We start from the raw sequence: 26,512 nt of genomic DNA, 5'->3' as shown, positions 1-26,512 counted from the left end.
TCCCCGTGTCTCTCTCTCCCCGTGTCTCTCCCCCCGTGTCTCCCCCCCGTGTCTCTCCCCCCGTGTCTCCCCCCCGTGTCTCGCCCCGTGTCTCTCTCCCCCCCTGTCTCTCCCTCCGTGTCTCTCCCCCCGTGTCTCTCCCCGTGTCTCTCTCTTCCTGTGTCTCTCCCCATGTCTCTCTCCCCCGTGTCTCTCTCCCCGTGTCTCTCTCCCCGTGTCTCTCTCCCCGTGTCTCTCTCCCCGTGTCTCTCTCCCCGTGTCTCTCTCCCCGTGTCTCTCCCCCCGTGTCTCTCTCCCCGTGTCTCTCTCCCCGTGTCTCTCTCCCCGTGTCTCTCCCCGTCTCTCTCCCCGTGTCTCTCTCCCCGTGTCTCTCTCCCCGTGTCTCTCTCCCCGTGTCTCTCTCCCCGTGTCTCTCTCTCCCGTCTCTCTCCCCGTCTCTCTCCCCGTCTCCCCGTGTCTCTCTTCCCGTGTCTCTCCCCCCGTGTCTCTTTCCCCGTGTCTCTCTCCCCGTGTCTCTCCCCGTGTCTCTCTCTCCCCGTGTCTCTCCCCCCGTGTCTCTCTCCCCCCGTGTCTCTCTCCCCCCGTCTCTCTCTCCCCGTGTCTCTCTCACCCCGTGTCTCTCCCCGTCTCTCTCCCCGTGTCTCTCCCCGTGTCTCTCTCCCGTGTCTCTCTCCCCGTGTCTCTCTCTCCCCGTCTCTTTCCCCGTCTCTCTCCCCGTCTCTCTCCCCGTCTCCCTCTCCCCGTGTCTCTTTCCCCGTGTCTCTCTCCCCGTGTCTCTCCCCGTGTCTCTCTCTCCCCGTGTCTCTCTCTCCCCGTGTCTCTCCCCCCGTGTCTCTCTCCCCCCGTGTCTCTCTCCCCCCGTCTCTCTCTCCCCCCGTCTCTCTCTCCCCGTGTCTCTCTCACCCCGTGTCTCTCCCCGTGTCTCTCCCCGTGTCTCTCTCCCCGTGTCTCTATTCCCGTGTCTCTCTCCCCGTGTCTCTCTCTCCCCGTGTCTCTCTCTCTCCGTGTCTCTCTCTCTCCCCGTGTCTCTCTCTCCCCGTGTCACTCTCCCCCCGTGTCACTCTCCCCCCGTGTCTCTCTCCTCCCGTGTTTCTCTCTCCCCGTGTCTCGCTCTCCCCGTATCTCTCTTTCCCCGTGTCTCTCTCCTCCCGTGTCTCTCTCTCCCCGTGTCTCTCTCTCCCCCGTGTCTCTCTCTCCCCCCGTGTCTCCCCCCGTGTCTCCCCCCCGTGTCTCTCTCCCCGTGTCTCCCCCCCGTGTCTCGCCCCGTGTCTCTCTCCCCCCGTGTCTCTCCCCCCCGTGTCTCTCCCTCCGTGTCTCTCCCCCCGTGTCTCTCCCCGTGTCTCTCTCTTCCTGTGTCTCTCCCCGTGTCTCTCTCCCCCGTGTCTCTCTCCCCGTGTCTCTCTCCTCGTGTCTCTCTCCCCGTGTCTCTCCCCCCGTGTCTCTCCCCCCGTGTCTATCCCCCCGTGTCTCTCTCCCCGTGTCTCTCTCCCCGTGTCTCTTTCCCCGTGTCTCTCCCCGTGTCTCTCTCCCCGTGTCTCTCTCCCCGTGTCTCTCTCTCCCCGTCTCTCTCCCCGTCTCTCTCCCCGTCTCCCCGTGTCTCTCCCCCCCGTGTCTCTTTCCCCGTGTCTCTCTCCCCGTGTCTCTCCCCGTGTCTCTCCCCGTGTCTCTCCCCCCCGTGTCTCTCTCCCCCCGTGTCTCTCTCCCCCCCGTCTCTCTCTCCCCGTGTCTCTCTCTCCGTGTCTCTCTCCCCGTGTCTCTCTCCCCGTGTCTCTCTCCCCGTGTCTCTCTCCCCGTGTCTCTCTCCGTGTCTCTCTCTCCCCGTGTCTCTCTTTCCCCGTGTCTCTCCCCGTGTGTAGACAGCGCTGCGTGCTGCTGTGGTGGAGGTTTCCCGGTGCCGGTCCCGGTGTTCGTGCCAATCCCCGTTCCCGGACTCTCCCACGGCCCCCTCCTCCCCCTCTTCATCCCGGTGCCCGTGAGTACAGTACAACACAGTACAGTACAACACGGTACAGTACAGTACAACACAGTACAACACAGTACAGTAGAGTACAACACGGTACAGTACAACACACACACACCACACACAGCACACACAACACACACAGAACGCAACACACACACCATACAACACACACACACACACCACACACACCACACACAACACCCACAACACACACACCACACACAGAACGCAACACACACACCATACAACACACACACAACGCAACACACACACCATACAACACACACAACACACACACAACACACACAACACACACCACACACACACTATACACACAACACACACACACAACACACACACACCTCACACATCTCACACACCACACACACACACCCCACGCACCACACACACACACCCCACACACCACACACACCCCACACACCACACACACCACACGCACAACACACACACCACACACACCACACACACACCACACGCACACACCATACACACCACACACACAACGCTCGCCACTGGCGGCACTTGCCCCGCCCCCGGCAGTCTGTTCAAGGCTACCTTGGGGGATCTTTGCCTTTGCCCCGCCGTCTGTGCTCTCGAAGATTCCGGTCCCCATTCTCATCCCATCGTCATCGTCGTCGTCCGCCTGGACGGGAGGAACGAAACGGAGGAGGTCGGAGGTCGAGGAGGTCACGGGGTCCTTCGCCGAATCCTTCGCCGAATCCTTCGCCGAATCCTTCGCTGCCGCCGAGTTGAGGCTCGCCGGGACGACCGGGCCCAGGCTCGTAGCGGAGGCTGCCAGACGGCACGGTGAGAGGCGGTCAACTCGTGAGAATACCGTGCTGGAGGAGACGGTCAAACAGGTCGCGTTCGAAATGAGCGAGAAATTAAAGTTGTAGAGTGTTTTGATTTTTATCTGGCCGGTTAAGAAGGCGTCTGCAACTCACAAGCGGTGTGCTGTACTAGTATACTACACTATACTACACACTATATACTACACTATACACTACACTATACACTACACTATACACTACACTATACACTACACTACACACTACACTATACACTACACTACACACTACACTACACACTACACTACACTATACACTACACTATACACTACACTATACACTACACTATACACTACACTATACACTACACACTACACTATATACTACACTACACACTACACTACACTATACACTACACTATACACTACACTATACACTACACACTAGATTATACACTACACTATACACTACACTACACACTACACTATACACTATACACTACACTATACACTACACACTACACTATACACTACACACTACACTATACACTACACACTGCACTACACACTGCACTACACTATACACTACACTACACACTAGTGCTGTACTAGTATACTACACTACACTATACACTACACTATACACTACACTATACACTACACTATACACTACACTATACACTACACTACACACTACACTACACACTACACTGTACACTACACTATACACTACACACTAGATTATACACTACACTATACACTACACTACACACTACACTATACACTATACACTACACTATACACTACACACTACACTATACACTACACACTACACTATACACTACACACTGCACTACACACTGCACTACACTATACACTACACTACACACTAGTGCTGTACTAGTATACTACACTACACTATACACTACACTATACACTACACTACACACTACACTACACACTACCCTGTACACTACACTCTACACTACACACTACACTATACTATACACTACACTACACACTAGTGCTGTACTAGTATACTACACTATTGGCCACGTTCTGTTTACGTGACAAACCCTCACCAGTTGGCTGTGTCGGGTGGCGCGGGTTTCAACGACACATTCACATATTTATGCGATCTCACCCCAAAAATAGTGGAGCTGAGTAATGCGATGTGCTCACCGGTTTACATGTTGACAGGTGTACGAGGACACATTTAGCACACGCTAGCACACGCTAGCACACGCTAGCACACGCTAACACACGCTAACACACGCTAACACACGGTAGGACACGCTAACACACGCTAACACACGCTAGGACATGCTAACACACGCTAGCACACGCTAACGCGCTAGGACATGCTAACACACGCTAGCACACGCTAACACACGCTAGGACATACTAACACACGCTAGCACATGCTAACACTCGCTAGCACACCCTAACACACGCTAGGACATGCTAACACGCTAGCACACGCTAACACACGCTAGGACATGCTAACACACGCTCGGTCACGCTAACACACAACTGCAATGTCTCCTGTCTCTCTCTCTCCGTCTGTCTCTCTGCTGCCTCTCTCTCTGTGTCTCTCCGTCTGTCTTTGCTGTCTCTCTGTCTCTGTGTCTCTGTGTCTTTGCTGTCTCTGTCTCTGTGTCTCTGTGTCTCTGTCTGCGTGCTCTCGCCAGGCATTGCGGATGGGAGGGGGGAGACACCGGGAGGAGACTCGCCAGAGACAAACGCGGACACGCCCAGACACAGATTCGGGCTCGCGAGGACAGATGCACGGACAGACACACGGACAGACGCACACACTGACACAAGGACAGACACACAGACAGACACACAGACAGACACACAGACAGACGCACGGACAAACACACAAACAAACACACGGACACACACACAGACAGACGCACGGACAGACCCAGGCAGGAACGGTTGGACAGAGTCGCAGGCAGACATACAGACAACCTTACAGACAGACAAGCAGACAACCTTACAGGCAGACAGGCAGACTACCTTACAGACAGACAGGCAGACAACATTACAGACAGACAGGCAGACAACCTTACAGACAGACAAGCAGACAGCTTTACAGACAGACAAGCACACAACCTTGCAGGCGGACATACAGACAACATTACCGGCGGACAGACAGACAACTTTACCGGCGGACAGACAGACAACCTTACCGGTGGACATACAGACAACTTTACAGACAGACAAGCAGACAACCTTACAGGCAGACAGACAGACAACATTACCGGCGGACATACAGACAACCTTACAGACAGACAGGCAGACAACCTTACAGGCAGATAGACAGACAACCTTACAGCCAGACATGCAGATGACCTTACAGCCAGACAGGCAGACGACCTTACAGACAGACATACAGACGACATTACCGGCGGACAGGCGGGCAGACGGCAGGCTGTCCCACAGCCACGCGGCCTCGCAAGCGGACGAGGAGTGGAACGACGTGGGAGACGTTGGGAGCCAGGAGGAGAGGGAGGGAGATGGCCGTCATCCTGCTGCTGCTGCCGTGTCCACACACGGTGAGCGCCGTGGACTCCTCCGCACCAACACAGCACAGTGGGAACTCTTTACCAGGTCGATGGCGCGCAGAGACGCACAGAGACCCATGGGGATGTATAGAGACCCATAGAGATACACAAAGACCCATAGAGATACACAGAGACCCATAGAGATACATAGAGACCCATAGAGATACACAGAGACCCATAGAGATACATAGAGACCCATAGAGATACACAGAGACCCATAGAGATACATAGAGACCCATAGAGATACACAAAGACCCATAGAGATACACAGAGACCCATAGAGATACATAGAGACCCATAGAGATACACAGAGACCCATAGAGATACATAGAGACCCATAGAGATACACAGAGACCCATAGAGATGTATAGAGACCCATAGAGACGCATAAAGAACCATAGAGATGCACAGAGACCCATAGAGATACACAGAGACCCATAGAGATACACAGAGACCCATAGAGATACATAGAGACCCATAGAGATACACAGAGACCCATAGAGATACACAGAGACCCATAGAGACGCACAGAGACCCACAGAGACCCATAGAGACGCATAGAGACGCATAAAGAACCATAGAGATGCACAGAGACCCATAGAGATACACAGAGACCCATAGAGATATACACAGACTCATAGATATACACAGAGACCCATAGAGACGCAGAGACCCATAGAGATACATAGAGACCCATAGAGATGCACAGAGACCCATAGAGATGCACTGAGACCCATAGAGACGCACAAGGACTCATAGAGATGCACAGAGACCCACAGAGACCCACAGAGACCCATAGAGACGCACAGAGACCCATAGAGATGCACTGAGACCCATAGAGACGCACAGAGACCCATAGAGACCCATGGAGATACAGAGACCCATAGAGATACACAGAGACCCATAGAGACGCACAGAGACCCACAGAGACCCATAGAGACGCACAGAGACCCATAGAGATGCACTGAGACCCATTGAGACGCACAGAGACCCATAGAGATGCACAGAGACCCACAGAGACCCATAGAGACGCACAGAGACCCATAGAGATGCACAGAGACCCATAGAGATGCACAGAGACCCATAGAGATGCACAGAGACCCATAGAGATGCACAGAGACCCATAGAGATGCACAGAGACCCACAGAGACCCACAGAGACCCATAGAGACGCACAGAGACCCATAGAGACGCACAGAGACCCACAGAGACCCATAGAGATGCACTGAGACCCATAGAGATGCACTGAGACCCATAGAGACGCACAGAGACCCATAGAGATGCACAGAGACCCACAGAGACCCATAGAGACGCACAGAGACCCATAGAGACGCACAGAGACCCATAGAGATGCACTGAGACCCTTAGAGATGCACATAGACCCATAGAGATGCACAGAGACCCATAGAGATGCACAGAGACCCACAGAGACCCACAGAGACCCATAGAGACGCACAGAGACCCATAGAGACGCACAGAGACCCACAGAGACCCATAGAGATGCACTGAGACCCATAGAGATGCACTGAGACCCATAGAGACGCACAGAGACCCATAGAGATGCACAGAGACCCACAGAGACCCATAGAGACGCACAGAGACCCATAGAGACGCACAGAGACCCATAGAGATGCACTGAGACCCTTAGAGATGCACATAGACCCATAGAGACGCACAGAGACCCATAGAGATGCACAGAGACCCATAGAGACCCATAGAGACCCATGGAGATAGAGACCCATAGAGATACACAGAGACCCATAGAGACGCACAGAGACCCACAGAGACCCATAGAGATGCACTGAGACCCATAGAGATGCACTGAGACCCATAGAGACGCACAGAGACCCATAGAGATGCACAGAGACCCACAGAGACCCATAGAGACGCACAGAGACCCATAGAGACGCACAGAGACCCATAGAGATGCACTGAGACCCTTAGAGATGCACATAGACCCATAGAGACGCACAGAGACCCATAGAGATGCACAGAGACCCATAGAGACCCATAGAGACCCATGGAGATAGAGACCCATAGAGATGCACAGAGACCCATAGAGACGCACAGAGACCCACAGAGACCCATAGAGACGCATAGAGACGCACAGAGACCCATAGAGATACACAGAGATACACAGAGACCCATAGAGATACACAGAGACCCATAGAGATGCATAGAGACCCATGGAGACCCATATTTTGTGGTGCAACTTACGACGCAGAGGCAGGTCTTGGTTTTGGGGCTCACGCCGAGTTTATTTAAGGGCTTAGGCCTAACAAGAACCGCTTAGCCTATAACTCCGCAGGGTACAGGGAACTGGGAATCCTACAACCACAGCTAAATTTCGATTTAAAGCTTTCGTGACTGCAGGGATTCATCTTCTTGGTTCTTTCGGTAAAGTCACGTAGAAGGGAAATAATAAAATAATAAAAATAAAACATAAGATGAACCACAGCTAACTCGGCTCTCCTCCCTGCAGCGGCCTGGGGCTCAACCAACTTTGGCCGGTCGGGTGGAGTGGCCTCCCTTAGCCTCGTTTGAGGATCACCTACCCCAGGTCCCAACTCGTACCCTCTCCTGTTCTCTGATGATGTATGCACTGTCCTTGAAGTTGATTGGTCCACACCCGAGACAGCTTTACCTAGAGCCTAGTCTCCATTGGTGTTGGACCAGATGACGCCAAAAGACGCACGACTCAAAGACAATGTACCATCGGAGTATGAGAGCTCGGTGTGTCAGTTTTGTTGGCAGATAAAAGGGTAAAAAAACAACAATTATTATATTTTGCTACTGGCAAAGGAGGTTCCAATGGTGGGGGCACAGGCGGGATCGCCTGCCAGAGTCGGGGCCGTCGCCACTGGCTTCACCTGCTCTACGGAGGCACTCGCGGGCCGGGCATCGCCCTCGTCGTCAGAACCCACAAGGTCCGGCTTGTCGTAACGCATCAATCGGCAGCCGCTTCAGAAGTGTGGGTGAATCCCGGAGGCCCGGCGGGACGACGACCCGCTTGAGTGAACGATCCAGCGGCGGCGACCCAATCCCGATACGGCGAACCTCCACCACCTCGACGGGAGCCTGCCAAGGGCGGTGCAACTTCGGGGACGTGCCGACAGGCACTTGGGGGCAGTGCAGCCACGGCAACTGGCCCCTTTTCCACGGAAGGCCCGCAGCCAGGTGTTGGGGCAGGCGCTCGTTAGCTTCCTGGCCGAATTCTCCACCGCCGCTTGCCGCGCTTCGTGCAGCCGATGGAGCGCGACCCTCATGGGAGCAGGGACAGTCGAGCCCATCTTGGACAGCCCCAGGTCCAACTGGACGTGCATGAGGGGCTCAGGTTCCCACAGTACATGAGATAAAACTGGGAGAACCCCGCTTCTTGGTTCTTTCGGTAAAGTGACGTAGAAGGGAAAGAAGAACAGGTCTGTCGGAAAGACAGCGTCTGAATTTCAGACGCTGTCTTTCCGACAGACCTGAAAGACAGGTGAAGAACAGGTCTGTCGGGAAGACAGCGTCTGAATGAAACACCACCAGGCTTGGAGCATATAAGAACCCCGTCTAGGCATGAGGAGCCAACCTGTACGCACCCAGCACCCCCGGGATGAACAGGTCCCAGTCCGATTGGGACATGCTCACGTGATGGCACGGCGTGAATGACCCCGGTCAACTTACCTTGCAAGCCAATGGGCACAACCGCACAATGGCGTTCCAACTGGGCATCCCACCGCATGAGGAGGCCGTCACGAACGGCAATCACCGGGGCGGCCGACGGAGCGGAGCTCCGGGCCTTCGAGTCCACACGGCGTCGCAGCCTCAGCAGAGAGGAATCCTCCATCTGCAACTTGGACCATAACACCCGGGGGAGACACAGGCCAGAGGTCGCAAACGGGTTTTGATTCCCTACCCGTACCCTACCCGAAATGAGTGACAAACTGTTACTCACCAGTGACTCACGGCCTACCCGTACCCGTACCCGGCCGCACCAGGGTCGCAAACAGCTACCCGTACCCGGACGGGTACGGGTAGCCGGGTATCGGGTAGGGTACGAGTATCGGGTATCCGATTGCGACCTCTGTCGCAGGCCGAAATCGACAGGCAGCACCACAGCCGGAGGGGGGCGCCGCTTGGGCCGATGCGACCAACTGGGCCAAGGCGTCCACTGGGGCCTCACAGCGGCTGGAACCCAGGGCACAAGCGCACCCGCCGTCTGTAGGCAGTCTGGAAAGGCCGTCCGCATTCCCATGCCGAGACCCCTTCCTGTGGGTGACATCGAAGGGGTGGTACTCCTGGAGTACCTCGAACCAGCGGGACATCTCGCTCGAGGGTTGGTCAATCCGCAGGGAATACTGGAGGGGCCGCGTGGACGGTTCGAACGGTGAACCGGCGACCATACAGATACGGCCATTAGAGCTGGACAAAAAAAACCAATAGCCAGCAGATTTAACTACATATATTTGTAGCATGTTATTTGACAGGTAATATTCTACTTTACAGAGTTGTTGACATCCTCAGCGTTTACCAGTTTTTTCATGCTTACTATCAGCTAACACCGGCCACAACCCTGAGCCGATGTGCTCATTTGTTCCCTTTTAGCCCCGGCACCCCCCGGCACCTCCCGGCAACCACATTCAGATAAGCCCCTCCCCTCCCCCCCCCCCCTTAACTTGTATTTAAGAGCTTGTCTCTTGGAATTTTTCCTCACTTGATACAGTAAATGTAGCTGTGACGGTCCCACCTGATGACGGAGACTTGTGTTGCCTCCGAAACGTCGTGATTTATTATTGTATTTCTATTATGATATCTATTATTTTTTATTTTTTACCTACGTGACTTTACCGAAAAAACAACTAAGAGTATGAATCCTTGCAGTCACGAAAGCTTCAAATCTAGAAATAGCCACCAGCTCCCTCCTGGTCACGCAATACCGCTGCTCGGTGGGAGACAGCACGCGGCTGCCACCACCCTTTCAACCCCGTCGATCACCTGGGCGAGAACAGCCCCAACGCCCGTGTCGCTGGCATCGGTGTCGAGGAGGAAGGGCTGAGAGAAATCTTGATACCCCATAGGCCCTCTGAAGCGCACCGAAAGCAGCTTCCTCCTCCGTCCCCCAGCGAAGTTTCTGACACTTGGCGGAGAGAGCAGTGGCTTCTCAATAGTCGCACAATCGCGGACGAACCGGCGATAGTTCGACGTGAAGCCAACAAAACCACGCACCTTGGCGACACGTCCGAACACAAGCAGTCTTTTCCGGATCCGTGGCCACACCTGACACGCTCGCAATGTGGCCCAAATACTTCACCGACGGCTGCAGCGAATGACACTCCTGGGGTTTGAACTTGCCTGCGGACAGTGTTCGCCAAGGTGTATCTGTCTCTACTTATGTCTGTCTATATGTCTCTGGTTCTGTGTTTTATCTCTCTCTCAAATGTAGCATTCTCAGGAAGAACGTAATCAACCAAGTAGGGTATTGACTGTTATATTATCCGACTCTCTGTTGTATTACATGACATGTCTAAGTATACTAGATTTGTGTTTCTATTTCATTTATACCTGATGATGATTGCTTGTGTTGCAATCGAAACGTCGTATGCTAGTATTTAATTTATTACTTTCTTTTTCGACTTAAAGCTTTCGTGACTGCAGGGATTCATCTTCTTGGTTCTTTCGGTAAAGTCACGTAGAAGGGAAGTAATAAAATAATAAAATAGTTGTGAGAATTGTTTTATTATGTTTTATTTTTATTATTTTATTACTTCCCTTCTACGTGACTTTACCGAAAGAACCAAGAAGATTATTACTTTCTCTTTACACGTCACTTTACCGAAAGAACCAGAGAGTGATTTCTGCAGTCACTCCAAATTAAGCAAGTGCTTGTCAAATGTGCGACCGAAAACAACGACGTCGTCCAAGTAGATTGGACAAGATTCCCTCTGCAGCCCCGCCAAGATCATCTCCATGAGGCGCTGAAAGGCGGCCGGGGCCGAATGAAGACCCATAGGAAGCCGATTGAATTGTAACAACCCCTGGGGCGCGTGCGGAACGCCGTCTTGGGTCTAGAGGCTTCGTCAAGTGGAAACTACGAGAGCAAATCTCGGGTCGGAGAGAACCGCGCAGCCGAGAGAGCGTCGAGGGAATCGTCCACGCGACGGGGCAGTGGATATGATGCATCAGCCACCGAGATCTTGTTCAAATTTACGGAAGTCGACGCAGAAACGGCGACTCCCGTCACGTTTCTTGACCAGCATGATGGGGGGGGGGCACCCCGTGGGCTGGTGGACGGGGAGATGATGTCCGCCGCCAACATCTCTCATCAACATGATCCTCTTCCGCCGGGCTAAAGCGGTGTGAATTTAGCCGAATAGGGGATGCAACGCACGCGCGTCCAGGCAGGGGGCAGCTTGCGGCCCCCACGTCAACCCACCCGGCGGCCACTCACCTCCAGCCCCGACGGCCGGAGCAGCGGCGGCCATGGACACGGCCATGGCAGTGGTCATGAATAAAGAATGTTTAAAAAAAAAAAAAATTTTGATAGAATATAGTACTGCCTTCATTATGACAATACGTTTAACAAGTTTGCAGTCAAGTTCAAGTTCATTGATTAGGTGTAGCCCTGTGAGCCATTCGGCTCTTGAATCGGGTGCAACCGCAACAAACAAAAAACATGCACAAAAAAACATTATAGTGACTATGTGACTGAGTGCAAACAGAAAATCCAAGAAAAGACAGCAAAATATTGCAGAAAAAAACACCGTACAGTCGATACCGCATTGGGAAGTGGGTTAAAATTGAGTTACAAGATTTGAGGATACGACAACAACAACAACAGAGAGAGTGAGTTAAATAATAAAAGCGTGTAATAATGATAGCGGCTCAACCAAGTGGTGTACAGGCAGTCCTCTACTTACGATGGAGATGCGTTACGACGACCCCATCGTCGTAAGTCAAAAATATCGTAAGTCGAAGATCGCCTAGCCTACCCAGGAGTCTTAAAGAATGGTGAAAATTTAGCAAAACAGAGCAATTTGCAGTAGCGTACTGTGTAAACTATATACAGTGATACCTCGGTTCACGAACTTAATTCGTGAACTGACTCTGGTCGCGAACCGAATTGGTCGTGAACCGAGGCACATTTTCCCATAGGGTTCAATGTAAATCCGGTTAATCCGTTCTGACCTATTTTTTTGGTTTTTGAAACACAAAAATATGAAACAAATTACAATACACATTAGTACTGTACAGTATAGTAATGTATAAAGAGAGAACACTAACCTTGCTTGAGATGACTTCAGTAAGCACTCAAACGGGTGAACTGTACAATACAGTAAGTACAGTATTGTACAGTACAGTACAGTTGTACAGTACTGTATGTGCTAAAAAGCACACCAAAAAGCAAAAAGTCACTGAAAGTGTCTTCACAGTACTTCTTTCTGTGTCTCTTCTTCCCTCCACGATCTTCCTACAGGAAGTCACGACCATGTGACAGCCTGGAAATAGCATTAAAATGGCCGCGGCTCCTGTTCGTGTACCGAAGCATATTTTTATGAACGTTTCTGTTCGTGAACCGAGGTATCACTGTACAATACTGTATTGCACAGTGAAACGTAAAGTAAAAAAACTAGGTAAATTCTTAGCCTACCTATATGAACTGCAATTTAATATAAAGTTTTTTTCAGGAAACAATCCTAGCTGCTATGAAAAAAACTTTTAACATGCATTGAACGTATCGTATCGTGGTAACCCTCAAATGAAATCGCTAAAGCTACGTATCACACATGCATTGAACGTGTCGTAACGTATCATATTGGACTGTACTCACCAAGATTCGTACCTCGTACGCTGCTGCGTTTGCCTGCCGCAATTTTGTCGTATCGCCATCGTAAGATCGAAATATCGTAACTCGGGGGACTACCTGTATACAGCAGCAGGCATCGTCAGGGGTCAGGATCGAACCCACGACCTCCTGCGTACCAGGCGAGGTAGTTAACATCTCCTAGACACCGTGATGATGATGAGAGAGAGAGACACACACACAAACTCAATATACAATCGGCGTCGTGGTTGGGATTGAACCCTGAACCTCCTGTATACCAGGCGAGGTAGTTAACATCTCCATTGGTAAAGAGCGAGACACGCAGACTCCAAATAAACAGTAGCAGGCGTTGTTAGGGTCGTGATCGAACCCACGACCTCCTGCTCACCAGGCGAGGTAGTTAACATCTCTAAGCCACCGTGGTTCTCTCACTCTCTTGTGCAGGAGATGAGGAGATCTCCTCGGTTGTCATGGGGACGCTGTCACGGAAACGGAAACTCACGGAAAGCCTGGACAATGTGAGTGACACTCACTCACCCTCTCACTCGCTCATCCTCTCACTCGCTGACCCTCTCACTCACCCTCTCACTCACCCTCTCACTCTCTCACCCACTCATTCACCCACTCACTCACCCTCTCACTCACCTTCTCACTCACCCTCTCACTCACTCACCCTCTTACTCACCCACTCACTCACCTCCTCACTCACCCTCTCACTCACCCACTCACTCACCCCTCACTCACTCACCCACTCACTCACCCTCTCACTCACCTTCTCACTCACCCTCTCACTCACTCACCCTCTTACTCACCCACTCACTCACCTCCTCACTCACCCTCTCACTCACCCACTCACTCACCCCTCACTCACTCACCCTCTCACTCACCCACTCACTCACCCACTCACTCACCTCTCACTCACCCCCTCACTCACCCTCTCACTCACTCACCCCCTCACTCACCCTCTCACTCACTCACCCTCTCACTCACCCTCTCACTCACCCCCTCACTCACCCTCTCACTCACCCTCTCTCTCACTCACCCACTCACTCACCCACTCACCCTCTCACTCACCCACTCACTCACCCTCTCACTCACCCCCTCACTCACCCTCTCACTCGCTCATCCTCACTCGCTCACCCTCTCACTCACTCTCTCACCCACTCATTCACCCACTCACTCACCCTCTCACTCACCTTCTCACTCACCCACTCACTCACCTCCTCACTCACCCTCTCACTCACCCACTCACTCACCCCTCACTCACTCACCCACTCACTCACCTCTCACTCACCCCCTCACTCACCCTCTCACTCACCCCCTCACTCACCCTCTCACTCACTCACCCTCTCACTCACCCTCTCACTCACCCCCTCACTCACCCTCTCACTCACCCTCTCTCTCACTCACCCACTCACTCACCCACTCACTCACCCACTCACTCACCCTCTCACTCACCCCCTCACTCACCCACTCACTCACCCTCTCACTCACCCACTCACTCACCCTCTCACTCACCCTCTCACTCACCCACTCACTCACCCTCTCACTCACCCACTCACTCACCCTCTCATTCACTCACCCTCTCACTCACCCACTCACTCACCCTCTCACTCACTCACTCACCCTCTCACTCACCCACTCACTCACCCTCTCACTCGCTCACCCTCTCACTCACTCACCCTCTCACTCACTCACCCTCTCACCCACTCACTCACCCACCCACTCACTCACCCTCTCACTCACCCACTCACTCACTCACCTACTCACTCACCCTCTCACTCACTCACCCTCTCACTCACTCACCCACTCACTCACCCTCTCACTCACTCACTCACCCTCTCACCCTTCACACTCACCCTCTCACCCACCCACTCACTCACCCTCTCACTCACTCACTCACCCTCTCACCCTCTCACTCACTCACTCACCCTCACCCTCTCACTCACTCACCCACTCAACCTCTCACCCACTCACCCTCTCACCCTTCACACTCACCCTCTCACCCTCTCACTCACCCAACCACTCACTCACCCTGTCACTCACTCACTCACCCACTCACTCACCCTCTCACTCACCCTCTCACTCACCCTCTCACTCTCTCACCCTCGTCTCTCAGTTTCGCCACAAGACATCTCTGCTGGACTCCGAGTGTGGTGTTGCCGCACGGATGGATTGCGCCATCCCATCGGTGGGCTCCACCTGGTCGAGCACCACGGACGACTCGTCCGATGAGGAGGGTGAGCAGAGCAGGGGTTGACAACATCATCAGCAGCAGCATCATCAGCAGCAGCATCATCAGCAGCAGCATCATCAGCAGCAGCATCATCAGCAGCAGCATCATCAGCATCCTCAGCAGCAGCATCATCAGCAGCATCATCACGAGCAGCAGCATCAGCAGCAGTATCATCAGCATCATCATCAGCATGAGCATCAGCATCCTCATCATTAGCAGCAGCATCAGCTGCAGCAGGAGCATCATCAGCAGCATCATCATCACTAGCTGCAGCAGGAGCATCTCATCATCAGCATCATCATTATCAGCAGTATCATCAGCAGCAGCATCATCAGCAGCAGTAGCATCATCAGCATCATCATCAGCATCATCATCACTAGCAGCAGCATGAGCATCATCATCATCAGCAGCAACAGCATCATCAGCTGCAGCAGGAGCATCATCATCAGCAGCAGCATCATCATCCTGGGAAGATGGAGGCAGTCGCCCTCCAGCAACAACGGAGGGCGGAGGAGCGACGCTCACAACAACGAGCAGAGCACCGGGTGGCTAAAGCACAGCAAGTTGGCACAGAATGGGGGGGGAACCGGTGGTGCATCAGCCAGTCATCTCAGTCGACCCGTGGCACCTGCTGGGTCTGCCCCGTGACCTAATGCCAGCGGGCGTTCGACGCTTCACGTGGCCTCAAGGTGCACATGGCCTGGCACAAGCGTCGTGGTGACGTCACCGCCACTTAGTGGCGAATGGCGGTTGTTGTGTATGTCTGCGTGTATCTGTGTGTGTCTGTGTGTAGCTGTGTGTCTCTGTGTGTCTCTGTGTGTCTGTGTGTATCTGTGTGTAGCTACTTGTGTCTGTGTGTATGTGTGTGTCTGCGTGTGTCTGTGTGTCTCTGTGTGTTTCTGTGTGTGTGTCTGTGTGTGTGTCTGTCTGCGTGTGTCTGTGTGTGTCTGCGTGCGTGTTTCTGTGTGTGTGTTTCTGTGTCCTGGCAAGGATTATTCAACATCGCCTTGCTAGGCACGCTGAGGAGAGGCTTGCGGAGCCCCAATGCGGTTTCAGGAAAGGGCGGTCCTGCACAGATGCCATATTTTCTGTCCGTCTGCTACAGCAGAGGTGTAGGGAATTCCAAAAAGACCTACATCTCTGCTTTATTGACCTGGTCAAGGCCTATGATACCATCAGTAGGACTGGGCTCTGGGTTGTTCTTCGTGCTTTCGGAGTCCCTGACCCTCTGCTCACGATCATTAAGGACCTTCATGATGGTGAGCGGGCCCGGGTAAAACTACGTGGCCGGGAGTCGGAGCCTTTCCCTGTACACCTTGGGGTGCGACAGGGATGTCCTCTGGCTCCCACATTATTTAACATCTATTTCGACTGCATAGTTCGTGAAGCCTTCAATAGCTGTACCGGGGGAATTACCATTTGGTACAGATATAATGGGAGGCTGATCGACGCCCGGGTGCGATCAAGGGATGGCTCCCTATTGGTCAACCACGTTATGTATGCCGATGATTTGGTAATAGCTGCTCATTCAGAAGAGGAGTTGGAGACGCTGCTGCTGAGACTGGAGCGTGCCACTAAGAGGTGGGGCCTTACCATCAGCCCCACCAAAACTAAGCACCTGCCTGGGTATTTTGTACCATCGGGCACTCCACCCCCACAACTCTCAATCGGTGATGGGGCAGTTGTGGAGAGAGTGGAGAGTTTCCCATACCTGGGCAGTGTGCTTATGACCGGCTCCAATTTATCAGCAGAGGTCTCACTCCGAATCAGTCGAGCGGCAATATCTTTTCATCGGTTGCGTAACGCTGTGTGGAAGCTACCTGGTCTGTCGCTCCGCACGAAGCTTCAGGTCTTCTCGGCCACGGTCATTCCCTCCCTTCTCTACGCTTGCGAAACGTGGACCCCCCTAGTGGAGCATCTTCGCCGGTTGGAAACATTTAGGCTGGCCTGCCTACGATCCATCCTGGGTTTAACCAGGCTGGATTGTGTGAGGAGCTCACAAGTCCTTGAAAGATCTGGGCAAAGTCCCATCAGTGAGCTCCTCCGGCAGGCAAGGCTGCGTTGGCTGGGTCATGTAGCCCGCATGCCCAGCCACCGCATGCCTAAACAGCTTTTGTTCGGCCGGATCGAGGGGGCTAAACGGGCGCGGCACGGGCTAGAGAAGAGATGGAGTGATGTGGCACAGGAGGACGTGGAGCTGAGTGGACTTGCCGATGACTGGTACCAGCGGTGTCAAGATCGGCCTCAGTGGAGGAGGCTCGTGAAGGACGCTACTGGGCAGTTGGAGGCAGTCGCCCTCCAACAACAACGGAGGGCGGAGGAGCGACGCTCACAACAACGAGCGGAGCGCCGGGTGGCTAAAGCACAGCAAGTTGGCACAGTAGGGGGCACAGGTGGTGCATCAGCCAGTCATCTCGGTCATCTCGGTCAGTCGACCCGTGGCACCTGGGTCTGCCCCGTGACCTCCTGCCAGCGGGCGTTCGACACTTCACGTGGCCTCAGGGTGCACATGGCCTGGCACAAGCGTCGTGGTGACGTCACCGCCACTTAGTGGCGAATGGCGGTTGTTGTTTCTGTGTGTCTGCGTGTGTCTGTGTGTGTGTGTGTGTGTCTGCGTGTGTCTATTGTGTGTGTGTCTGCGTGTGTCTATTGTGTGTCTGCGTGTGTCTGCGTGTGTCTGCGTGTGTATCTGCGTGTGTCTGTGTGTCTCTACGTGTGATGACGGGTCACGATACCGTTCGCGATGCTGCGATGCTCACTAACCTCTGGCCCCTGTTTGCTGTTCCAGGACCACCTTTGCCTCTCCGAGCCCAAGATCCCAGATTCAGCTCAGACCTCTTGTCTGCCACGCCGCCTCTGCCCATCCGACTCCACTGCTCCCCTCGCTCCGATCCCACCGATCCCGCCGATCCTATTAGTCGCGTGGGTCCCGCCGACGTTGATCCCACCGATCGTCTCGTCGGTCACGCCGATTCCATTGATCCCGCCGATATTGACCTCATTGATCCCACCGATAATATCGGTCTCGTCATCGATCCCATCGACCTCATCGAGTCCGCCGATCTCTTTGATCCCGACGATCCGATGGAGCTCATTGATACCTGCGGCACCATCGGCACCACGGGGCGTCCTGGCGGTCCTATCGATCCCATCGGTGATCTTATTGATCCTTCCCGGCCCATCGCCCCCGGAGATCCGCGCGATCCCTCGGAGTACCTCGATCCCACCGGGCCGATCGATCGCGAAGCCTCCGAGGGGATGACACCGATGAGCCCCTTGGGCTTTATTGATCAGCCCTGCGGGGCCATTGATCTGCGCGGGACCTCCGCCGCCGCCGATCGCGTCGATCGCTCCCGTGCCCTTGATCCCACCGGTGAAACCGATCCTGATCCCTGGTGTCTACGGGGTCCCCATAGTACGGCTCCCCAGGGCGGGGATGGGGGGGGGGGTGAAGGAGACTCCTCTGAGCGCCGAGTGCGGCTCGGACGCGTGGAGGCAGTGGGTGGCCGAGACGCGGCGACGGAGACCACGCGGGGAACACGCGGAGACCACGTGGAGGGGGAGACACGCGGAAGGGGAGGAGGAGGAGGAGGACGGTACGGGGGATGTACTGGGGGAGACACGGGGAGACACATGGAGACACGGGGAGAGACGGGGAGACACGGGGAGAGACACGGGGGTAGGCACGGGGAGAGACACGGGGAGGCACGGGGAGAGACACGGGAGACACACTGGGAGAGACACGGGGGGAGACACGGGGAGAGACACGGAGAGACATGGGGAGAGACACGGGGAGAGACACGGGGAGACATGGGGAGAGACACGGGGAGAGACACGGGGAGAGACACGGGGAGACACGGGGAGAGACACGGGGAGGCACGGGGAGAGACACGGGGAGACACACGGGGAGACACACGAGGAGACACACGGGGAGACACACGAGGAGACACACGGGGAGAGACACGGGGAGAGACACAGGGAGGCACGGGGAGAGACACGGGGAGACATGGGGAGATGTGGGGACACGTGAAGACACATGAAGACACGGGGAGACATGGGGACACGGGGAGACACGGGGAGACACGGGGGGACACGGGGAGACACGGAGACACGGGGAGACACACGGGGAGACCATCGCTGCATCTCCGTCATCCTCCTGCTCCCACAATCTCCTCTCAGTGTTTCCTCGCGACTCCCTCTTCTCTGCCCCCTCATCCTCCTCCCCCCCCCCTCCCCCATGTCTCTCTCCCGTGTCTCCCCCGTGTCTCTCTCCTGTGTAGCGGTGTGTGCAGACCGTGTCTCCGCGTGTCTCATCGTCTCCCGTGTCTCTCCCGTGTCTCTTCCGTGTCTCTCCCCTGTGTCTCTCCCGTGTCTCTCCCCTGTGTCTCTCCCGTGTAGCGGTGTGTGCAGACTGTGTCTCATTGTCTCCCGTGTCTCTCTCCCGTGTCTCTCTCCCATGTCTCTCTCACATGTCTCTCTCCCGTGTCTCTCCCCCGTGTCTCTCCCGCCTAGTAGCGCTGTGTGCAGACCGTGTCTCGGCGTGTCTCTCCAAGGAGCTCTGCGTCGGCCTCTGCCGCTTCCTGCGGGAGGCCAGGAGGCCGAGTGGCCGCGAGTACTCGGCAGACAGCCTCTACTACCTGTGCGTGTGCATACACAAGGTGCGTACACACACTCACACACACAGAGACACACACAGAGACACACACACATTGACACACACACAGACACAGAGACACGTGCAGAGACACACACAGATACACACACAGATACACACACAGATACACACACAGAGACACGCACAGAGACACTCACACAGAGACACAGAGACACACACAGAGACACAGAGACACACACACACTCACACAGAGACACACACAGAGACACACACACAGAGACACTCACACAGAGACACACACAGAGACACACACACACACTCACACAGAAACACACACAGAGACACACACACATAGACACACACACTCACACAGAGACACGTGCAGAGACACACAGAGACACGCACAGATACACACACAGAGACACGCACAGACACACAGAGACACACACACACTCACACAGAGACACACACAGGGACACACACAGGGACACACACAGAGGCACACTCAGAGACACACACAGAGACACACACAGAGACGCACACACAGACACGCACACAGAGACATATACAGAGACACACACAGAGACGCACACAGAGACATATACAGAGACACACACACAGACACACACAGAGACGCAACACAGAGACACACACACAGACACACACAGAGACACACACAGAGACACAGAGACACACACAGACACACACGCAGAGACACACACAGAGACACACACAGAGACACACACAGTGACACACACAGTGACACACACAGTGACACACACAGTGACACACACAGGGACACACACAGAGACACACACAGTGACACACACAGTGACACACAGAGACGCACACAGTGACACATACAGACACACACACAGAGACACACAGTGACACACACGGACACACACACACACACAGAGACGCACACAGTGACACACACAGATACATACGCAAAAACAAAGACATACACACGTACACACTGTGTGTGTGTGTGTGCACCCTGTGTTTTTCCGTGAGTGCAGCACCTTGGAGACTGCGGCAGGCAAGACAACATCTTCACCGACGCGTGTTACTCGGACTTCCAGCTGCGTCTCAGCGAGACCCTCAGCTCCAACGGTTTGTGCCGGAGACACGTGGTGGGAGTGGTGGGGCTGGGAAACTCGCAAAGATCCCCCGTGTAGCCCAAACGGGCTGTAGGGGCAAGTGCTGTTAGCGAGCACCTATGAAGGCCGGCACGGTACATGAGGGGGTGGGTGGCCAGCACCACGCCCGACCGCCTTTGTCTCCCCAGTGGCGATGTTTACACACCGCTCCAGGTTACTCGTCTGAGGCTGAGTCGACCTAGGGAAGGCCCAGGTACCGGTTTTGACAATCGCCACCGGTGTTGGCCGTGAACGGGAATCGAACCCGGGTCTTGACGTGGCTGATTAAGTGGAGACGTAGGTCCCGTTGGAATTCCCTTACACCTCCTCCGCTGTAGCAAAGCCTCTCTCCTCGGTGTGCTGCGTGGCAAGGCGATGTTGAATATCGTTTACTCTCCCGCGTCTCCCCCCCGTGTCTCCACCACGTCTCCCCCGTGTCCCCCCCGTGTCTCCCCCCCGTCTCCCCCCCGTGTCTCCCCCGTGTCTCCCCGTGTCCCCCCCGTGTCTCCCCGTGTCCCTCCCGTATCTCCCCCCGTGTCTCCCCCGTGTCCCCCCCGTGTCTCCCCGTGTCCCCCCCGTGTCTCCCCCGTGTCTCCCCCGTGTTTCCCCCCGTGTCTCCCCCCCGTCTCCCCCGTGTCTCCCCCGTGTCCCCCCCGTGTCTCCACCGTGTCTCCCCCCTGTGTCTCCCCCGTGTCTCCCCCCCGTGTCTCCCCCCCGTGTCTCCCCCGTGTCTCCCCGTGTCTCCCCCCCGTCTCCCCCCTGTGTCTCCACCGTGTCTCCCCCCTGTGTCTCCCCGTGTCCCCCCCGTGTCTCCCCGTGTCCCCCCCGTGTCTCCCCCCCATCTCCCCCCCGTGTCTGCCCCCCGTGTCTCCCCCGTGTCTCCCCCGTGTCCCCCCCGTGTCCCCCCCGTGTCTCCCCCGTGTCTCCCCCTGTGTCTCGCCCGTGTCTCCCCGTGTCCCCCCCGTGTCTCCCCCCCCGTGTCTCCCCCGTGTCTGCCCCCCGTGTCTGTGTCTCCCCCGCGTGTCTCCCCCCCGTGTCTCCCCCCCGCGTCTCCCCCGCGTTTCCCCCGTGTCTCCCCCGTGTCTCCCCGTGTCTCCCCCCGTGTCTTCCCCCGTGTCTACCCCGTGTCCCCCCCATGTCTCTCCCCGTGTCTCCCCCACGTCCCCCCCCACGTCTCCTCCCCGTCTCCCCCCCCCCCGTCTCCCCCGTGTCCCCCTCGCGTCTCCTCCGTGTCTCACCCCCCCACATCTCCCCCCCCCCCCCCCGTGGCTCCCCCGTGTCCCCCGTGTCTCACCCCCGCGCGTCTCCCCCTTGTCTCTCCCCCCCCCCCTCCCCCCCCGTGGCAGGCCCATGGCCGTCGTCGCGCGTCTGCGAGGAGCACCTGTGGGCGAGCGGCCTGATGGGCCTCCATTCCCCGTGGTCTCTCCTCTTCTCGCTCCTCTACTACCTCGCCTGGGGCTTCCAGCTGCACTCCCCGACGCAGCACGGGCGCCTCTCCACGCGCTCGCTGCTCGTGCGGTCCGCTCCCTCCTGCACCTCCTCCTCTTCACGCTCCCGGCCCACCGGGGACTCCGCGGGGAGGGCTCTCGCCTACCGAGGGAGCGGAGCGGACGCGGGAAGTGACGTAGCAGGTGAGCGAGGGGGGCCAGCGGGAGGAGGGAGACACTTTAGCAGATTGAGGTGGGGGGGGGGAGCCACGCAGTGGCTAGGAGATGTTGACTACCTCGTCTGGTACGCAGGAGGTCGTGGGTTCGATCCCGACCCTGACGCCTGCTGCTGTGTATTTGAATTTTGCGTGTCTCTCATCATCCTCATGGTGGCTATGAGATGTTAACTACCTCGCCTGGTGTACAGCCGGTCGTGGGTTCGATTCCGACCCTGACGCATGCTGCTGTATATTTGAATTTTGCGTTTCTCTCTCTCTCATCATCATCACGGTGGCTATGAGATGTTAACTACCTCGCCTGGTGTACAGGAGGTCGTGGGTTCGATTCCGACCCTGACGCATGCTGCTGTATATTTGAATTTTGCGTTTCTCTCTCTCTCATCATCATCACGGTGGCTATGAGATGTTAACTACCTCGCCTGGTGTACAGGAGGTCGTGGGTTCGATCCCGACCCTGACGCCTGCTGCTGTATATTTGAATTTTGCGTGTCTCTCTCTCTCATCATCATCACGGTGGCTATGAGAAGTTAACTACCTCGCCTGGTGCACAGGAGGTCGTGGGTTCGATCCCGACCCTGACACCTGCTGCTGTGTATTTGAATTTTGCGTGTCTCTCTCTCTCATCATCATCACGGTGGCTATGAGATGTTAACTATCTCGCCTGGTGTACAGGAGGTCGTGGGTTCGATCCCGACCCTGACGCCTGCTGCTGTATATTTGAATTTTGCGTGTCTCTCTCTCTCATCATCATCACGGTGGCTATGAGAAGTTAACTACCTCGCCTGGTGCACAGGAGGTCGTGGGTTCGATCCCGACCCTGACACCTGCTGCTGTGTATTTTAATTTTGCGTGTCTCTCTCTCTCATCATCATCACGGTGGCTACGAGATGTTAACTATCTCGCCTGGTGCACAGGAGGTCATGGGTTCGATCCCGACCCTGACGCCTGCTGCTGTATATTTTAATTTGGCGTGTCTCTCTCATCAGCATCACGGTGGCTATGAGATGTTAACTACCTCGCCTGGTGTACAGGAGGTTGTGGGTTCGATCCCGACCCTGACGCCTGCTGCTGTGTATTTGAATTTTGCGTGTCTCTCTCTCTCATCATCATCACGGTGGCTATGAGATGTTAACTACCTCGCCTGGTGTACAGGAGGTCGTGGGTTCGATCCCGACCCTGACGCCTGCTGCTGTATATTTGAATTTTGCGTGTCTCTCATCATCATCACGGTGGCTATGAGATGTTAACTACCTCGCCTGGTGTACAGCAGGTCGTGGGTTCGATCCCGACCCTGACGCCTGCTGCTGTGTATTTTAATTTTGCGTGTCTCTCTCTCATCATCATCACGGTGGCTATGAGATGTTAACTACCTCGCCTGGTGTACAGGAGGTTGTGGGTTCGATCCCGACCCTGACGCCTGCTGCTGCTGTATATATGCAGTTTGCGTCTGTCTTTGCTCTCCCCGTGGTCGCGTGGATTTTCCTCCCGGATCCTCCGGTTTTCCCCCATCCACATTCAGAATCGACGTCACCCGTTCAGGCATTGACAAGTTAATGCCTCGGATAAAAATGAGGAGCTGAGCAGTGTCTTTTACGTCCATACTTTCATCCAGTGCTAGTGAATATAATTCAAAGGAATCAGACTTTTTGTTTAATTGACTGGCTATATTTTCATCAGTCAGTTCCACACGGCGAGTCACAGTCCTGCGTGATAAACTGACTTTTTCAAATTTGCTTTTGATCTCCGGACACAAGATGTCTGCTGTCTGTACCGTGCATTCTTTTACAAACTCGCCTTCGGAGAAAGGCTTGCTAGCCTTTGCTATTTCGAATGCCACCAAAAAACTTGCCTTGGTAGTTGACTCTTGAATCGCAGTTTGTTGGTGAAAAAAATGTTGCCGAGTCTGTAAATTAGCCGCCAACCTCTGAGCCGTAGCCGCCCGTTCTTGCGTTGACTGCTTGCTAGCGTAGTCAGCATGCTTCGTAGCAAAGTGACGGCTGATGTTGCACTCTTTGAAAACTGCGGCAGTTTCTTGGCATATCAGGCATAGAGCCTTCGATTGGACTTCAGTGAAAAAGTATTTTGTTGTCCACTCCGTGTTAAACACTCGGCACTCATTGTCCACTTTTCACTCACTTGATCCGCTCATTTTACAGAAGGGCTCACAGGGCAAAGCGAAAAAGTAAAGGGAGCACCGTATCTAACTCAGCAATGTAAACAAACCCTGAAAATGGCGCTGATGGCCCACAATGCATTGCGAGATTATGTGCCCTTTCGAGCCCCATACACCACACTCCCGGTCAAAGTGCGCCATCTAATGGGGAAATGGTGGCATTACAGGAGGAAGGTAAAATTTAATTTAATAATAATTTAAAAGCCCAACGGGCCATATACGGCCCGGGGGCCGTACGTTGCCCATGTCTGGTGTAGTGTATAGTGTAGTGTGTAGTGTAGTGTATAGTGTAGTGTATAGTGTAGTGTATAGTGTAGTATACTAGTACAGCACTAGTGTACAGTGTAGTGTATAGTTTAGTATACTAGTACAGCACTAGTGTAGTGTATAGTGTCGTGTATAGTGTAGTGTATAGTGTAGTATACTAGTACAGCACTAGTGTATAGTGTAGTGTATAGTGTAGTGTATAGTGCAGTGTACAGTGTAGTATACTAGTACAGCACACCGGTTGTGAGTTGGAGAGCCAAGCCACAACATTTACAATCTGAGTTCGACGTTTCGCCAGTGATTACAACCTGTGTTCTCTCATTCGGTAAAGCCACGAAGGCAGAAAAAATAAATCCCTGAAGACAACCGCTTGTGTTGCGATCGAAACGTCGATAATTTCGTGTTATGTTTTCCGCCTACGTGGCTTGAAAGCTTTAAGTCAAGATTTTATCGCAGTTAGCCTCATTAGGCGACGGACACGTTTGTGATGGCGGGTTTTAACGGCACTTTTACGCGATCTAACCCCAACAAACACCTCTATTATGGATTATTTATCCTGTTGCAGCGACTGATGATGATGGTGGTGGTGGTGGTGTTCATGTTATTGTTGGTGATGGTATTGGTGATCATGATGTTATCGATCATTTCAGGAATTATGTCGGAAAATCTCTGGGACCGTGAGCGTTGTCCGGTCCGCATTTACGAAACCTACCTCTCCAAGATGTAACTACCGCAACAACCACAACTACCACAACAACCACAACAACCACAATAACCGCAACAACCGCAACAACTACCACAACCACACTACCACAACTACCACAACTATCACAACAACCACACTACACCACAACTATCACTACCACAACAACCACACTGCACTACCAGAACAACCACAACAACCGCAACAACAACTACCACAACCACACTACACTACCACAACAACCACACTACACCACCACAACTATCACAACCACAACAACCACAACAACCACACTGCACTACCACAACAACCACACTACACTACCACAACAACCACAAAAACCACACTACACTACACAACCACAACAACCACACTGCACCACCACAACAACCGCCACCACCCTGACCACACGAGTGTTTACTGCGTGTAGAGCGCCTCCCGGCACTCGCTTGCATCGCCTCACTAACGTCACCGTCTCTCCCTCCTCCTTGTGCCCCCCCCCCCTTCCCCCCCGTGTGATCAGCCCCCCCTCGTCCTGCTGTGCCAGCGAGGGGGGGCCC

At 54.4% G+C, this 26,512-nt stretch overlaps 1 protein-coding gene across 3 annotated transcripts; it reads left to right on the top strand.

Moving 5' to 3' along the window:
• The first annotated feature begins 1,716 nt into the window (after positions 1–1,716).
• LOC144735418 (uncharacterized) lies at positions 1,717–25,956 on the top strand. Of its 3 annotated transcripts, none has more exons than XM_078617818.1 (10): positions 1,717–1,972; positions 2,584–2,791; positions 4,463–5,335; positions 13,595–13,668; positions 15,270–15,390; positions 18,175–18,982; positions 19,902–20,044; positions 21,024–21,117; positions 22,490–22,774; positions 25,900–25,956. In XM_078617818.1, the coding sequence occupies exons 3-9, from the start codon at positions 5,122–5,124 to the stop codon at positions 22,764–22,766; spliced, it is 1,731 nt and encodes a 576-aa protein (XP_078473944.1). In that variant the 5' UTR covers positions 1,717–1,972; positions 2,584–2,791; positions 4,463–5,121; the 3' UTR covers positions 22,767–22,774; positions 25,900–25,956. The 3 variants fall into 3 exon arrangements, with proteins under 3 accessions (XP_078473944.1, XP_078473943.1, XP_078473945.1); XM_078617817.1 differs by having other exon boundaries at positions 19,899–20,044; XM_078617819.1 differs by lacking the exons at positions 1,717–1,972; positions 2,584–2,791; positions 4,463–5,335; positions 13,595–13,668; positions 15,270–15,390 and adding an exon at positions 15,397–16,075 and having other exon boundaries at positions 19,899–20,044.
• Positions 25,957–26,512: the final 556 nt, after the last annotated feature.

This window comes from Lampetra planeri, chromosome 55, assembly GCF_965212315.1.
Source record: "Lampetra planeri chromosome 55, kcLamPlan1.2.h2, whole genome shotgun sequence".
Taxonomy (NCBI): Eukaryota; Metazoa; Chordata; class Hyperoartia; order Petromyzontiformes; family Petromyzontidae; genus Lampetra; species Lampetra planeri.
The sequence above is the reverse complement of the archived record's forward strand: the minus strand, read 5'-3'. Positions and strand labels throughout refer to the sequence as shown.